Source organism: Chenopodium quinoa, unplaced genomic scaffold, assembly GCF_001683475.1.
Source record: "Chenopodium quinoa cultivar QQ74 unplaced genomic scaffold, ASM168347v1, whole genome shotgun sequence".
In the NCBI taxonomy this organism is placed as follows: Eukaryota; Viridiplantae; Streptophyta; class Magnoliopsida; order Caryophyllales; family Amaranthaceae; genus Chenopodium; species Chenopodium quinoa.
In genome coordinates, this window is record NW_018742418.1 from 5054211 (window position 1) to 5069921 (window position 15711).

General features: G+C 31.2%; 3 protein-coding genes across 4 annotated transcripts; 1 reads left to right on the top strand and 2 right to left on the bottom strand.

Annotated features, from left to right (window-relative positions):
• Positions 1-1065: 1065 nt before the first annotated feature.
• On the top strand, positions 1066-4895 carry LOC110710758 (protein kish). Of its 2 annotated transcripts, none has more exons than XM_021889103.1 (5): positions 1066-1271; positions 1367-1442; positions 1553-1659; positions 3729-3763; positions 4501-4895. In XM_021889103.1, exons 2-5 carry the CDS (start codon positions 1440-1442, stop codon positions 4566-4568), a joined length of 213 nt encoding a protein of 70 aa, XP_021744795.1. In that variant the 5' UTR covers positions 1066-1271; positions 1367-1439; the 3' UTR covers positions 4569-4895. The 2 variants fall into 2 exon arrangements, with proteins under 2 accessions (XP_021744795.1, XP_021744788.1); XM_021889096.1 differs by having other exon boundaries at positions 1067-1271; positions 1385-1442.
• A 1002-nt stretch (positions 4896-5897) lies between these two features.
• Positions 5898-9924, bottom strand: LOC110710749 (GTP-binding protein At2g22870-like). Its single transcript, XM_021889087.1, has 10 exons — positions 9240-9924; positions 9015-9142; positions 8782-8901; positions 8276-8363; positions 7801-7892; positions 7607-7711; positions 6846-6955; positions 6419-6506; positions 6284-6319; positions 5898-6162 (listed from the first exon to the last, which is right to left on the bottom strand). Exons 1-10 carry the CDS (start codon positions 9784-9786, stop codon positions 6079-6081), a joined length of 1398 nt encoding a protein of 465 aa, XP_021744779.1. The 5' UTR covers positions 9787-9924; the 3' UTR covers positions 5898-6078.
• A 1455-nt stretch (positions 9925-11379) lies between these two features.
• LOC110710771 (uncharacterized protein At3g27210-like) lies at positions 11380-13842 on the bottom strand. Its single transcript, XM_021889117.1, has 3 exons — positions 13390-13842; positions 12938-13018; positions 11380-11806 (listed from the first exon to the last, which is right to left on the bottom strand). The coding sequence occupies exons 1-3, from the start codon at positions 13523-13525 to the stop codon at positions 11499-11501; spliced, it is 525 nt and encodes a 174-aa protein (XP_021744809.1). The 5' UTR covers positions 13526-13842; the 3' UTR covers positions 11380-11498.
• Positions 13843-15711: the final 1869 nt, after the last annotated feature.

Sequence of the window (15711 nt, forward strand, 5' to 3'; positions counted from 1 at the left end):
TGCCCTACTCTGCTCTGCTTAAAAATAATAATTAATAATAATAATAATAATTAATATTTAATAAAAATAATAATAATTATTATTAATATTTAATAATAATAACTAATATTTATAGATAATAATAATTTATATTTAATAATAGTAATAATTAATATTTTATTATAATAATAATAATAATAATAATAATTAATATACAATATTAATTGATAATAAATTAATATTTTATATTATTTAACACATTTTCTAATGTTATAAAAAGAGTAAAAAAAATATAAAAAAATCAAATAATAATAATATTAAAAAAAAAAATAATAATAAAATTAATATTATTATTATTATTATTACTACTACTATTAATATTATTATTATTATTATTATTATTATTAGTATTATTATTATTATTACTATTATTATTATTATTATTATTATTATTATTATTACTACTACTACTACTACTACTACTACTACTACTACTACTACTACTACTACTACTACTAAAACAAAACGTTGTTGACGTCATCACTGTCCACATGTCACTCTCATAATAATAAAATTTCCCGCCTAAATGCAAGGATGATGTCATTTTTTTTTTTTTGAGCTATCATATTTAATAATTTTCAAATTTGAATATTAGAAGTTTTTACATTACAACTACAACCTATCAATTTATCCTTAAAAAATGAAATAATTTTAAGTAGCACACTAATAAATAAACTCCTATATTGAAATATATATTAGGTAACGTTGAACGGGTATTATATCATAATTTTAATGAAAATCTAAAATTTTAAAAGTACAGATATTTTTGTACAAGGTGCATAATTTTTATTTATACTTATTTATTTTTTTAAAAATGTACAAATTAAAAAAAATAGATTTTATATAAACCGTGCATTGCATGGGTTTTAACCTAATAATAAAAATAACGCTATAACTTTGTCTTGCTCTGCTCTGGTGAAATCTGTTCTTCCCTAATCTGCCCAAAAGCTCAAAAGAACCAGGTCTAGTTAAGCTTGAATAAATATTAAGTTAAATTTTGGGCCTATTTTTTGTTTTTTATTTTCTATACTCGTACATATAATCCCTGTGTAGTTGTGTTTGTGTGGGTTTTTAACTTTTTATTATTGAGTGGGAGAGGAACATACAACAAAAGGAGTCGACCAATTTCTTTTGATTTTTCCGTCGTCACCTATCACCGGAGATCTCATCCTCTCTCTCAATCTAGGGTTCTTCGCTTCTCAATTTCCCGTATCTTTCCAGTTTAATCTTTGGTAATCTCTCTCTCTTTCTCTTCGCTGTGTTTTTCAATTTGATATTGATGCTATGATGTGTATACATATTCAAATCTCTTCTAATTCGAAAACAGTTGATTTTCTCTGGTTAGGGTTTTTTTGGAAGATTCTGAACGAGTTCCTGAGCACAAATAGGAAGCATTAATCATGGTAAAATTACTCAATTTTAGCTTTTTAATCTACTCAATTGATAGAATTATTTTGATTGTTTGGTCAATTTTTGGCGAATTTGTAATTGGTTTTTTTGGGGAAATTTTCAGTCGGCGCTTTTCAATTTTCACTCTTTCTTGACGGTGGTGCTTTTAGTTATTTGTACATGCACTTATATCAAGATGCATTTTCCTGCCCTTCTTGAACAGAGAACTGGGTATGATTTCATATTTCTTTTTCAATTATTTTTTTGTTCTTTGATTAAACCTGAGGAATAAATGCTGGTGAATGTTTTATTCATTGTTTAGTTGAGCGGCTGCATTGTTTGAATTTTGAATATCTGAAGCTTGGAGACATTTGATCATTATAAGTTGCATGTAATACGCCTTCGGTTTTGGGATGATGTCCTTTCAATTTGAGTTGATTCTAATATATGTATACGGAGTACTTCTTTCCCAACTCCCACATAGTACCAATGCCTAGATTCTCTGATTTAGAAGAGTAATGGGAAGAGTATGAAAATGATATGACATTTAGTAAGGGATCTTTTAGTGAAATCATGACTTATCATTAGTTGTGAGGGACTGAGGGTTTAGTACTATGTGGCAACTATTAGGTCGGAGGACTACTCTTTTTTTTTATTATTATTATTTTTTTTTTTATTTTTTTATTGTCTCCACAGCTCTAATAATTATTAAGATGATTTTATTAGCTAGGAATGTTAGTTTGTGTGTGTTAAATGGAGCATTCTTCATCTACCCGTTGGGTAATCTACCCACGTAAAATAGATATTAATAGTTACTGGAATCTAAGTAACGTAAAATAGATTTTAACTGTCCATTTATATGGGTAGATTATCCAGTGGGTAGATGTAGCAATCTCTGTGTTAAATTAGGCCTTTACTTTGCTAAGCTGCAGTCTTTAGGAATTGATTTCTGTATAGATTGTTAGAATGCCTTTAGTTTTGTTTGGTTAGCAGCCAAGGGATTAGGAATTGCCACTTATTGAAGAGGGGTACTATTTTAATTTTCATGGTTGTAGGAAGCTGTAGTTGACTAGTTGGTCGTTATCTTTAGTCCTACCTTCTATTAATTGTGTGCTGATTATCCAACTAATAGTGGAACTAAGCTTGTACTCCATACTGGTGTAACCCAAATGACATTTATTAGGAATTGGAATTTCCTAATTTTATGTTGTCAACATAATGTGTCTTTATTCTGTATACAAATTAGCCATGGATTAAGCAAAGAGAGATTAGAAATTTGTTATTATAATTTGGCATGCTGCATGCGTTATGTGTATATTGTTAGGCATATGCTTCTCTAGGTACTTGTATACTTGAAACTCCACACATGATTGGACAGTAAACTATACTGGAATATTGGGAAATCACTTTCATGATTTTTAAACCTTTTATTGTATTAAGGCCATTACTAGCTTCTTGGGTTATTACTCAATGTGCTTATGGACAAATGGCCTCTTTTTCCCCTGATCTGATGTGAAATAAGGATTGGATATGTGGGAGCATGTCTTTGACCATGAAGCATATTATTGTGGTTCTTTATGAGTAGATAATATCATAATAGCTTATATCTAACACATGAAAGGTAAGTTGGTTGTTGTAGTTACTAGCAACTGTATCCTCTGAAATCTGTGTGACCTGTCATTGTTTCCAGATTAGTATCAAGTAGCTGAATCTTGTGCTCTTTAGCTTTTACCACCATTATCTTCTTGAGCCTAATATTTGTTCTGTTTTACCCATTTTTGTTTTGTGAGGGCCTTGTCATATATATTGGCGTAGCAATAACTGATGCATATGTAATTTCTTCAAAAAAAAAAAAAAAAAAAAAAAAAAAACGAAAGAAAGAAAGGAGGATCTTGTTTTGTTGATGTGAAGACTAGAAATGTGTATACTGTTTAATAGATAAAGCTTCATATTAGAAACTATTGTGTAAACCATTACTGCAGAACCAGATGAATCTCTGGGATATTACTTGTGCAAGGCATGTTGTGCTTGCTAATTCTTTGGAGCTTTAGTAATGTTTAGCATACCATCATTCTATATAAGGAAATAAGGATATTTTTAGTTAAAATCTGAATCATGACTGTAACCTTGTATTATGTTCAAAGTGCCTTGTTTCATTTCAGGATTAAAGCTGTATAACACTTTAACTTATCAAGTTGAAGTTACTGTTTAGGGAGGAGCTAGTCTTGTTGTAATCTCACTTTTCGTAGGTGTTGTTTTTTTTTTTTTTGGGTTTCATCTAATATTTTCTGGTCTTACAGATTTCGAGGGTTCTTTTGGAAGGCTGCTAGGATTGGTAAGCTTGTTATAGTTTTATTTTGTACGCTGAATATGGTTGTAATTGTTAGTGATGGCGTATCCTTTTTATCTCTTAGTATTGTAGTTGTGGCTTGATGGAATCCTTTGCATATTAAATCGTTCGCTCATCTTTGTTTAAAGTTTGCTGACAAAACACCGGTGATTTCATTGATTATACAATAACGCAATGGCTGTACCACTCTATCTCCTTCATTACACAGTTTACCTCTTCAGACTGCAATGCTGACTTATAATGATTCTAAAATTTCATATTGATTTATTTGATCTTGAAGGTTTATATCAAACATGTACATGATTGATTTCCGCATTTTATGGTAAAATGTAATAGTTGCCTACTACTATCTCATTTATATCTCAAGGTTTGATCTTTTAATGTACAAGAGAATAGAGGTTTATCCAGGTACTTTAGTTACCAAAAATACTGCAATGAATAATTTCCTCCTACTGCAAGAGATTAATACTACGTGAATGATATGAGCTTTGGCTTTGTTTGTTTTTATGGTTTTTTAAGCACACTCGTGCTTATATATGTGATGAGGTGGTGAACCTACAATATTCAGGGAAAGCTAATTTCTTTTACCATATTTTGCTGTTAAGCATGGTGCTTGATTTCTCCTTGATTGTAATACAATGGGTTTCATATGTGTGCTTATGGCGAGTTTTGCTGGAAATGCCATATGCTTCTGACATGTGTTCCTTGTTTATATGCATCAGGTGAAAGGCTGAGTCCATGGGTGGCTGCAGGATGCTTTACAATAGGTGTATCAATAATATTTTTCTAATAGAAAACCAATGTTATGTTTGCGAATTTTGCTCATGACAAGCTGCTCCTGGAATGTGAAGTTGAACCTCTCCAAAGTGTTTACATGAGGATTTTTTCGCACCTTTTGTGTCTAATCAAGGAGTTCATTTTTTTTAATCAAGTCTACTTTGTAATGTAGGACATTGATATTAATTTTACATCATGGAAAACCTTAGTGTAATTGTTTGTGACAGCATAATTATAATACTTGTAATATTGTGCCACGCAATACGCCAATACTAGTACCTGTAAGTACGGGTCTATATTTTCTACTACCTCTATGCTGTGTCTTATAGAGATTGTCATACAAGTAGTTTTGGATACTAGGACTCCAGTCCCAGTTGAAAGATTTGTTTTACAGGTGAAAAAAGTATTATCAGCTTAAACTATGTCAAATATATGAGTTTAATCCAAGCCAACTGTGCTTAAACAAACAATGAATTGTGCAATTGTGTTCCTTGGAAGATTAGTAGCCTTGATCATTGATTTTCCAAATTTTATATTTTTAAGAATTATAAGCAATATACTCCCCCCTATTTCCTTTTGATTGTTCTGTTTGAAATTTTAAGAGATTTTAATGTAATCGGATTCATCATGATATGATTTTTTTTTTTTTTTTTATCCAAATGTTAAATTTCTGTATGTTTCTTGTAACAAGTACACCGAGACTCTGTTATTACAATATTGCATTAGAAGTGTGTGATTCTAAATGATACCTTAAAGGGACTCTAAATGATACCTTAACGGGACTAAGGGAATAGCAACTCTAAGGCTCCATTTGTTTTCGTGGAAAACATTTTCCTAAAAAATGATTTTCCTTCATCTTTCTATTTTCCTTTGTTTATTTTGATAAGAGATGGAAAACAATTTTTCTAAAGGTGGAAAATTACACTTTAGAAAAGGAAAACCATTTTCCTTTGGAAAAAAAAGGTATATCACATTTTCCTCTTCACTCATTACTTGTCCTTATAGTCTCCTCCCATCCTTCATTTCCTTTTACTTCATTTTTCCTTTTCTCCTTAACTTTTCCTCTAATCAAACAAACAAAGAAAACTTGCTTTAAAATCATGTTTTTCATTGACAATTGTTTTCCTTGAAAAATGATTTTCCATGACAATTGCTTTTTCTTCAAAAAAAAACAGAGCCTAAATGTTACCTTAAAGAGACTAAGGGAGTAGGAACTTAAGTCAAAGATCATCCTCCTAAACCAAAATCATTTGGTGATATGGAATTGAGATAGTGTACCATAGCTTGTTAATAAGCGAGACAACAAGCCACTTATAATTGTACAATTAAAATGCTTTCTATATATTGTGATTTGAATTCCAGTTGCCAAATTTCATTATGAATTAAATAAAGAAATTACATTCAACTGACTGTTCTCAATTTGAAAGGCGTCGACCAAGTCTTGCACTTTCAAGGCTCTACTTAAAGTGACCTAAACATGTAAATATGCTCAAAAAAAAGTCCCAACTTCCATCCAAAAATGTTCAAGGCTTCACAAATTGCGCTATTTTGGAAAGAGCTGTTCTCAAACATCTAATGCCAGCTCCAGATCTTGAGCTGACCATCATCTGCCACAGGCATTGCAAAATTGCAAATATTAATGAGAAGAACCCAAAAAAACGCAATTCCTTTATATCTCATATTCACAAACACAGACATAAATATGGACTTGGTACAAGAAAGACATACCACAGGTTGGACAATGGATCTATGTTCTTTGAGTGTCTGCAAACACAAACAGATGGATTTTTATACGATGTTATTTAAAGAGACTGTCGTAGACTCATAGAGGATAATGGGAAGGTGATACTTCAAAGTGCTCACCTCTTCAATTTGCATAGCACGACGAGCCACATCAAGGGGGAACACTGTGTCTGTTTTTGTCAAGACAATTTGATACTTGGTCTGATATCTGAAAATTGAAAAAAAATATCAGGATACAAGTTGAAGGAAATCATGTTAGTGAACGAAGGCCACCATTAGTCTGACTAGTCCAAGGCCTTTAACTTATCACTATGCTAGAAGTCTTAACTTTCAATAGCAAATCCGATGTTTTAAAATATGATTTTGAGATTAACAACAGTGTTGGTCATACTATATGCAAAGCCTTACTAATGCTAGCAAAGCTATGCAAAGATAGCATACTAGTATCACTGAACTTAAAGAGCCATGCAAATTTTGACTGAAATTGGTTAAGTTGAGATCATTTACCTTCCAAGAGGGAGAGAGACAGAGAGAGAAAGAGACATACCTTTCCATCAAATGAACAAGTTCATGATCCCTTGGTTTCATACCCCACTTGGTGTCAATTAGAAGGCACACTCTCTTTAGCCCAATTCTTGTGGAAACATACTCTTTTACCTACAATATACAAATCCGAATCACCTCAAGTTATCAAACCATACCAAATTATGTAATGAAAAACAATGCTAATGGCAGATTATAAAAGCATAACACTTTTACCTGACATAAATTACAACACTACCCTTTTCCTATCTTAACCCATAGACTCTATTTATACATGGCCAGTTGGCATTGTTCAACTCTCTCTCTCTCTCTCTCTCATATTTTTGTATTTCTTACTTTTTGTAATCACATCGGTTAGTCACCCACTTCCTCGCTGGTATAGCATGCTCTTGCAAGATAAAAAGGTAAAAGCCAAGGAGCATATTACAAAGATCACATACAGTACTAACTAGAGCATCCCAGGGAGGCATTTTGTAATAGCAATGAATTGAAACAATATTTCAGGATGAAGTTTAAATATCCTTGATTGACAAGTGAAGGAACTTGGACAAAATAATAAAAAGCAGTCACAGTGGAAACTGTAAACCTTCACAATTGCTAAAAAAATTGTCATATCCCAGTCTCCCGCTTTAGAATGCAGCTTGGTGATCCGAGTACAGCACATATTATACAAGCTCTATAATGTGATATTGGAACTTGACTAAAAATTAATGTGATCCTGGAGCTTGACACAAGAAAAATTAGCAAGTACAGTAGCATACTTACCAGATCCTCCCAAGCCTCCTTGACTTCTTCTTTTGCATAAGCAAAGCCATAACCCGGTAAATCTACTAAGTTGAGCTTTGTACCAAGATTAAAAAAGTTAATACTCTGCAGAACAAAAGCCAGCTTGACTATTAGTAGACTAAATACAAACATTACAGCATGAAGCAAAATGTCTAAAGTTGATAAAATGAAACCTGAGTATGACCCGGTTTATCGGAAGTCCGAACAACTCCCCATTGTCTGGTAAGTGAATTAAGTAGAGACGATTTCCCAACATTAGACCTGCCTAAAGAGGAGGGAGAAATACACGATATCATTTTGGTGCCTTATTCTTCTCCATTTTCCCAAAGGAAATATAATGCGTACAAGTAGTCAAGCACCATCAAGCAAAATTGAAGGTTTATGCCTAAAAAAAAAAGTGACCAAGGTGAATTGCATCTTTACAAATTTGAATATAAAATAAAGTTAAAATAAGCCAAATAGGTTACAAAATTGTCCTTTATTGCACATTGCACATGCACAAAATGGCTAGAGAATAAAAGCAGTAGCATGGGGCAACATCATCATAACTCAAGAAGTTTTCATTGTCCATGCAAACATCAATCCCAAGATTCCAACCATACTAGACAGGTAAAGAAACTTGAATATACACAGGATGAAATAAGTTACCAGCAAAAGCAATCTCAGGAAGATCAGGCGGGGGAAATGATGAAGAAACTTTTGCAGCTGCGAAAAACTCCATCTTATTCCTGAATACCTGAAATAAAAAAGTCAGAACAGTGGAATGAAGGCAAACATAATGATAGTCTGATGGCTAATAGGATCCATTATGGGTTTTTCACTTTTTTTTTTTTTTTTTTTTTTTTTTTTTTTTTTTGAGAACTTGTGGGTTTTTCACTTGATTTAATGCTGATAAGTAAAAAAAAAAAAAAAGCCAATTGCAAGGCTTAGAAAGTTCATTTTTATCATCAATAAGATATATTGCAAACAAAATTTATCATATTGCTAGACTTGCTCCAATGCTATAGCTAACAGGCTAGAGTAACATCTACAACCATTACTAAATAAAGATCGAAACAAGCAAAGTTTTCCATACATATTCAGCAGCAACAAATGACCTCAATAATGGGAAAAGGATTTAAGGCAAAAATGCAACTCCCAGTAAGTGAACATACACTTTCTTCAATTCTTTCTCTATCCGTGCTTGTGGAGAAGGGTATGTTATCCAATGGCGCTGAGAGTTCAGTGTTATAGCCAACCCTTCGCAGCTCAATATCACGTCTTCGACCCAATAGCTAAACAGATTTACAAAACAATAACCCACAAGAAAATCAATCAAAGTAACAAAACTAACAATCAATAATCTAAACCCCCAAAAAATTTAAGCAAAATTAGCGAAGGAAGTTACATTGTCCTCAACAAATGTAAGGATTGAAGGACTAGGTTTAATTGCCCTGAATTGTGCATTCATTGACAATTCCACTTTGTCAACCTCTTCTTTTTTCTCTTCCTTCTTCTTCTGTTGATTGGTTATCTCTAAAATTCACAGACAATCTAATTCAGCTAAAATAATGGATATAAATTGAACTTATACAAACAAAATTGGACCACAAATAACAACAATTTTCCTTACCATTAAGCACATTTCCATCATCAAGCCGCTTATTCGAAAAGTCGTAACAATCAATCTTGATCACTCTCTTCTTCTTCTTTGGTTTAGCTTCCACTGAATCATCCTCAGAATTTTTCTTCCCAAATTTCTTCCTCTCGGTTCTCAAAATTGAAACATTTGATGAATTCTCCTCAAATTTATTCCTATTATCCCCAAATTTGTTCTTACCAGACTCCGAAGAAGAAAACTTTAATGGGTTTTTTCTGATATACTTGTTATCATCATTATTGGGTTGCTTATCAAAATTATTCCCCAAATTTTTGCTGCTTTTGCCTGAAAAATCCTCAAATTTCTTCTTTTTTTCTCCAAATTTCTTCTTGCTGGATTCCAAAGATGATACCTTTAATGGGTTTGATCGAATATGAGTCTTCTCTTTTGTAAATTTTTTGCTGAAACCTTTTTTACCCTTTTCTTGTTTATCAAATTCACCATTGTTGTCTCCATTTTTACTGCTTCTGCCTTTGAATTTAAGGCTGATTTTGGATGATTTTGCGAATTCCTTTGCCATTTTCTTTCTATCTCTTGATTATTATTGTGGTATGCACTTTGCAAAATGGTGAAAGTTTGAGCGTTTTGGGTTTGTAAAATCCCAACTTCCTACATTACCAAGTACCAGGTTCAGGGGTTTAGGGTTCTCTACAGTACGTTTTAGTGTTCTCTCTTCGAACTGGCCACGTGATTCCCACGTGCTAATATGAGATGCGACTATAAGACGGAATTTGATCCCGTGTCTTGAGTAGTGATACTACCCCTTCAAAATTTTAACCAATTAATCTAGTAGCTTATGGCTTGTTTGGCACTTATTTTAATTTTCTTTTTTAAACAAAAAAATGGAAACAAGAAAAAGGTATTTCCACTTTTCTATTGTCAGTTTTCAAAATTATCATGATATTAGTAAGTTTGACTAATTTTTTTATTCATTATATGACATATATCTTGTGATTTTGAAAAACAAAAAACTAAAAGCCAGAAAACCGCAGCGAAACCAAACGAACCCTTAGTTAAAAATCCGTTTTTTTTTCTTTTTCTTTTTCTTTGTTATGTCAAATTTGCTCTTTATTGATTTTAACCTAATCGACTTGTGTATCATCTATTTTAGCATCTAAATGAGAATTATATGGGTGTTTTTCCAACACAAATCATCTTTAAAATGTTGCTATTCCTCTAACATGCTGTAGATCAATTGGACTTGAACATATTTTTATATGTTTGGATTGGCTTAAATGATTGCTTTGATTTTTACTATTTATTGGCATGCTTTAATATTTCACTGAAAAAATATTACACATATCGTCATTTCATGGGGTTGAACGTCGTAACAATCCGAATGTAAAAGTTACCGATCCAAAAATGACAATAATTAGCAAGGGCAATGTAATTTTTATCTAGCAGCGGGGAGATATTTAAATTTTTGTTCTTGCAACATGACCAAACGATTATTAGTAATTGGTCTTACTTATTATGTTGTTACGTCCCATCAACAAACATTTTATAATTAGTAATGAACATTAAATATGATGAAAACTACGGAGTACAATAATTAGAATTATCTGATCTTAATTGTTTTGTTATACTTTAAATACTTCGTATAAACTCCTTCCTTCAATAAAAATTTTCCAATTTCAAATCTTAAATTTTGTGCCTTCAACATGACCAAACGATTATTAGCTATACATGTTATGTTGTTATGTCCCATCAACAAACATTTAATTAATATAATTAGCAATGTACATTAAATACAATGAAAATGAAAACTAAGTTAGATTTGTCTTATATTAATTATTTAAATAAACTTTAAACTCTCTATAAATATCTAGTCTTTAATTTAAAAGTTTTTCATGTTTAAAGTCTTGTAATTATTCACATTTTGAGAGAATTTTTAAAATTATAGTATATTTTCAGTGAATAAGGAAAAGAAACATATTCAATAAAGTCTTGTTGACTTGTTTCAATGAGATTAGTACGTCTTTAGAGGTTTCAATGGTCATAGATATGCATCGACAAAACATGCACAATTAAAACACGATGAACTGTTAAAGTTATAGACGAGTACCCGGGGTTGTTATAATAAAGACAGATACTTAACAAAAATGTTAAGACATATTAGAAGCAAAGCACTCTTATCAATTACTTTGATAAATATTTATCACTCTCTTTACAAAGCCATACATATATAAATTATCAAGACAAACTATGTTTGTGTGTTGTGTTTATGTATCATCAGCCTGCAACAGCAATATGAGCAGGATTTGGCCTCTTTTTGCGATCACCACAACTTAAACTTCTAACTAAACTTGGTAAACAATGCTTAACAGATTTACCCCCAGATTTTTTATCTTTCTCCATCTTATTATTAGGAGTACTTTTACTTGAAGTTGTTGGTGTCTCTTTTCCTTCTTCACTTGCTGCTTGTGCCTTTGCACTTGTTAGGCTGTCCCTGCTGAAGCTGCTGTCCTTGAATAGCTCGGACAGCCTTCTTCCTTGGTGTTGATCTTCGTTCTTGTTTGTTAGCTTATACGGAGGCGTATCTGAACATCACAAGGTGTTAGATGCACAATGCCACATTGATAGAGGCACACACACCCAAGTGCGTGCATAAGTGCATAGCACACCCGAGTATATGATAGTGTCATATAGGCGATAAATAATATATACATGTACTTGTCATACTGTCTATGTATTTATGTGCATTTAATTAAGTTGTCACATATTAGATCCATTGGACAAAGTAAAGAAATTAGCTACCTTCAATACCCTCCTACTTTATTATAGGGTGTTCTATTCATTTAACATTTCACATATATTTTGTATCAATTACTGGTATTAATAATTCTTATCTGAAATTATGTAACCGTATCTTAAAAATAAATAGAGATAAGGTGGATATAACCACGAGCCCACCTTAGTGTGGCTCAACCTTATTCATCAATGTGTTGAATTTATAGTACTTTGACTTGTAGTTGCAAGGTGGGCCTCTAAAATAAATGGAGAAAGGGCTGCCAAATTGTTCATTCATACTCCCTTTTTGTAGGAACAACCATTGCGTCATCCGGTATCAACTCGAGCTTATGAAACATCATCCATGATTCCAAATCAATTATAGACTAGTATTCCGTATAAAACTAGTAATTCCTAATTATTTTACCTACTACCGAACTGATTATACTTCCTCCTTACTAACTGCAATATGAAAACCTTTATAATTGTCAATGTTATAATTTTGAATATTAATCATTCGGTAACAATGATTATAAAAAATTTGATATTTTGAAAACTTACCTTTTTTTAGAAATTTTTTAAAATTTACCTAAAAAGTTTAATTTTACTCCAAAAATCTTTTAACTTTTACTCTGTATATCCGTATATATTTACAGTACTCCGTAGTAAAGAAGTTCCCAAGTAATAATTAACCGGAATCACAAAATTCGTACTGATTCAAATCTCTGTGCTTTCCCTGTGTCTTCAGGAATATATGCAAAGATATACAGTACAGTAACGAATCATGAGAATATAAGATTAACCTCCCCTCTATCCCCTTAAATATCACATGAATTAAATTAATAATTAATTGATAATACATACCAGTATAAAAGTGTATGGACAAAAAAAAAATATATATATATATTTAACTAAGTTAAATACAATCTTGCAATACTTACCACTATTGATACTGAAGAAATCTTGTTCATCATCTGAATCTAGCCAAGGCTTTGAATCATAAAAGGTCTCCTCTTTACTACCTGCAACATTTATAATTATGCAGTATAATTAACCTCACTAATCATGATCATCAATTATTAAAGCTAGCTAATTCTTATATTTATAAGGTCAAGTCCTATAAATTTCCATACTTCCTAAAATCCAACAAATTTAAACTTATAGACTACGTATAACTTTATCTATGTTAAATTTAAATATTGCTAGGGCTAATCTCAAAAAATTGCAAACTGAGATCATAACAACAAAATATTATAAACTAGAGAATGCAAAATTCAACAACATCCAAAATTCTAAGCATTAAACCCAATGATGGGTCGGCTACATGAAATAAGATTTTAGCGTCACTGATTATATTCAACTATGTAATTGAGAAGTTAGAGAAGTAAATTACCAGCAGGTTCCCAAACAGGGGATTGAACAGAATTGAGTGCTTTTTCCAAGGTAAAATTAGAAGGAGATTCAGTAGTTTTGGTAGAAACACATGAACTCATCCCCAAATACAAGAACACCCTCTTCATATTTTTCATAATTTTTCTTCAAAATAAGAGATTAAGAAAGAAAAAAATAAGAGTAAAGTTTAGAAATCTAATTAAAAACAGAATAAAACAAGACAAAAACACCCAAAAAATACTTTTTTTTTTTAAGAAAAAAATAAAAATCTGAAAACTGAAAATTTGTTTGTTTTAGGGGGTATTTGGGTGGTTGGTTTCAACTTTAGAGCAAGGAGAAAGAAAAAGAAAGGGGACAAATAATTAAGGGTAGCTTTATGCTAAAGATGGGAATAGTGGGCTTCCACTTGAAAGGTAAGGAACACAGCATTACTACAGTACAGCATAGTTTTTGGGGAGAAATAAAGAAGAAATTAGTCTTGAAAGTGAAGTTAATTTGTTTGATAATAGTTTCCATAATCACAGCAAATGTGCAAAAATGGGTCCATTTTGAATAGCGTATAATATCCTAAAGTTGGTCACTTATTTATGGGGAAGTATAAATCAAGTTGGTCTACTTATTTAAGAAGTATAAATGTGTGACACTTACTACTAACTAGATTTGAAGATCTTCTTCTCTTGTCTCTTTTGAGTAGTATTAAAAAAACATGATCAACCTCTAATCTTACCAAATACAAGTACTAATAATACGAAAAAATGCTCATGAGGAAAAATATTGATAAACATCTACCATATACATGATCATTTAGCGAGTATAAAGCGAGTAGGGCGAAATTGGTGAGTAATAGAATATGATCTTAGCAAGCTCAAGAGTCCTGCTTTTATTTTTATTCAAGATTATGGTGACAAAAATAATTTTGCTTGTAGCTAACAATGTGCAAAACAGAGAGATCATAGTAAGTTTGTAGTAATGTGTAAAACAAAATTTATAACATGTACAAAAAAAAAAAAAAATATCAAACGATTATTGATTTAACAGGTTACCGGTAATTTATCTTGTTTAAAGAAAATGTATATCAAAGTTCGTATTTATCAGTATAATTCAAAGTTTATACTCGTACTATTCTTGTAAAATTTTCCATAATGTTATTGTTAGTTGGGGCAAAACGATGAAAATAGGGACTTTTAGCTTGTTCTTTTGCATATGACCGTAAAGAAAATTATAAATATGGTCATCAATAGCTTTTCTTGAAGAAGTCTTATTACTTGACGAGAATAATTGCATTGAAATGCCGTCATCCAAGGGAGACCAATCTGTGCTGCGTAGTTCAACTTGGAGATTTGGGAAAGAAGTTGCCATTATTACGTTCAATAGTGCAGCATCGCGGCTACTTAAATCAGACGTGCATGACAGTAGTATGAATTATACAAAACGAACTGCATAAATAGAAACAGAAACACAAAAATAAGTGTTCGTTGCTCATGCTTTCATTGTAAGGATTATTGCGAATACAAGAAAGAAATGACAAGCAAGTTTGACTTAAAGGCTTAGACGAAACTTTAAAAAAAAAATTAAAAAAAAAAATTAAAAAAAAAAAAAAAAAACCACATGACACAATAGGTAAAGTATATGACTACACTTTTACAGCAGATTTTAGATTATCCTATTTTACTTGGAATAACGGATTATCTTAAACTACTAATGACCATATATTATTTATTTATTGCTTTAAAAAAAATATATATATATATATATATTATTTATTTATTTATTTATTTTAAATTTAAAGAGCCACAAATCAATCCCAAGAACTAATGACCTCATTTTGTAGAATAAGATACATTACAATTTTCAAATAATGCAATTATATCTCCTAACATATGTGTTTTTACTCATAAAATTCATACAATCCTTGTTCAAATAGACTCATCATATACCATGCATCTTATAATATGCAAGTATTCTACCTTGTCTAAATAAACACGTACAATTCTGGTTCAAATACATTTTATATGAAATGTATTAATTACATATATAGATTAAAAAAAAAAATCGCGCATGATAAAATCAATGCTTCTAATGGATGTTGAAATTATTTACCTAAAAAAACCTCCATTGAAATTCAAGAAAAATAAAAGGAAGAAACAAAAGACTGTGATGAGTAATGTTAAGTATAGAGTACCAACCTTATGCTCATCAGGCCGGGTTTTATCAGATAATTTGATATTGTATAAGATAGAGCACAACGCACAATCAATGAATTAATAATCAAACATATATTACATTTTCTTTTGTATTAATTGAATTTAAATCAAATAAACTT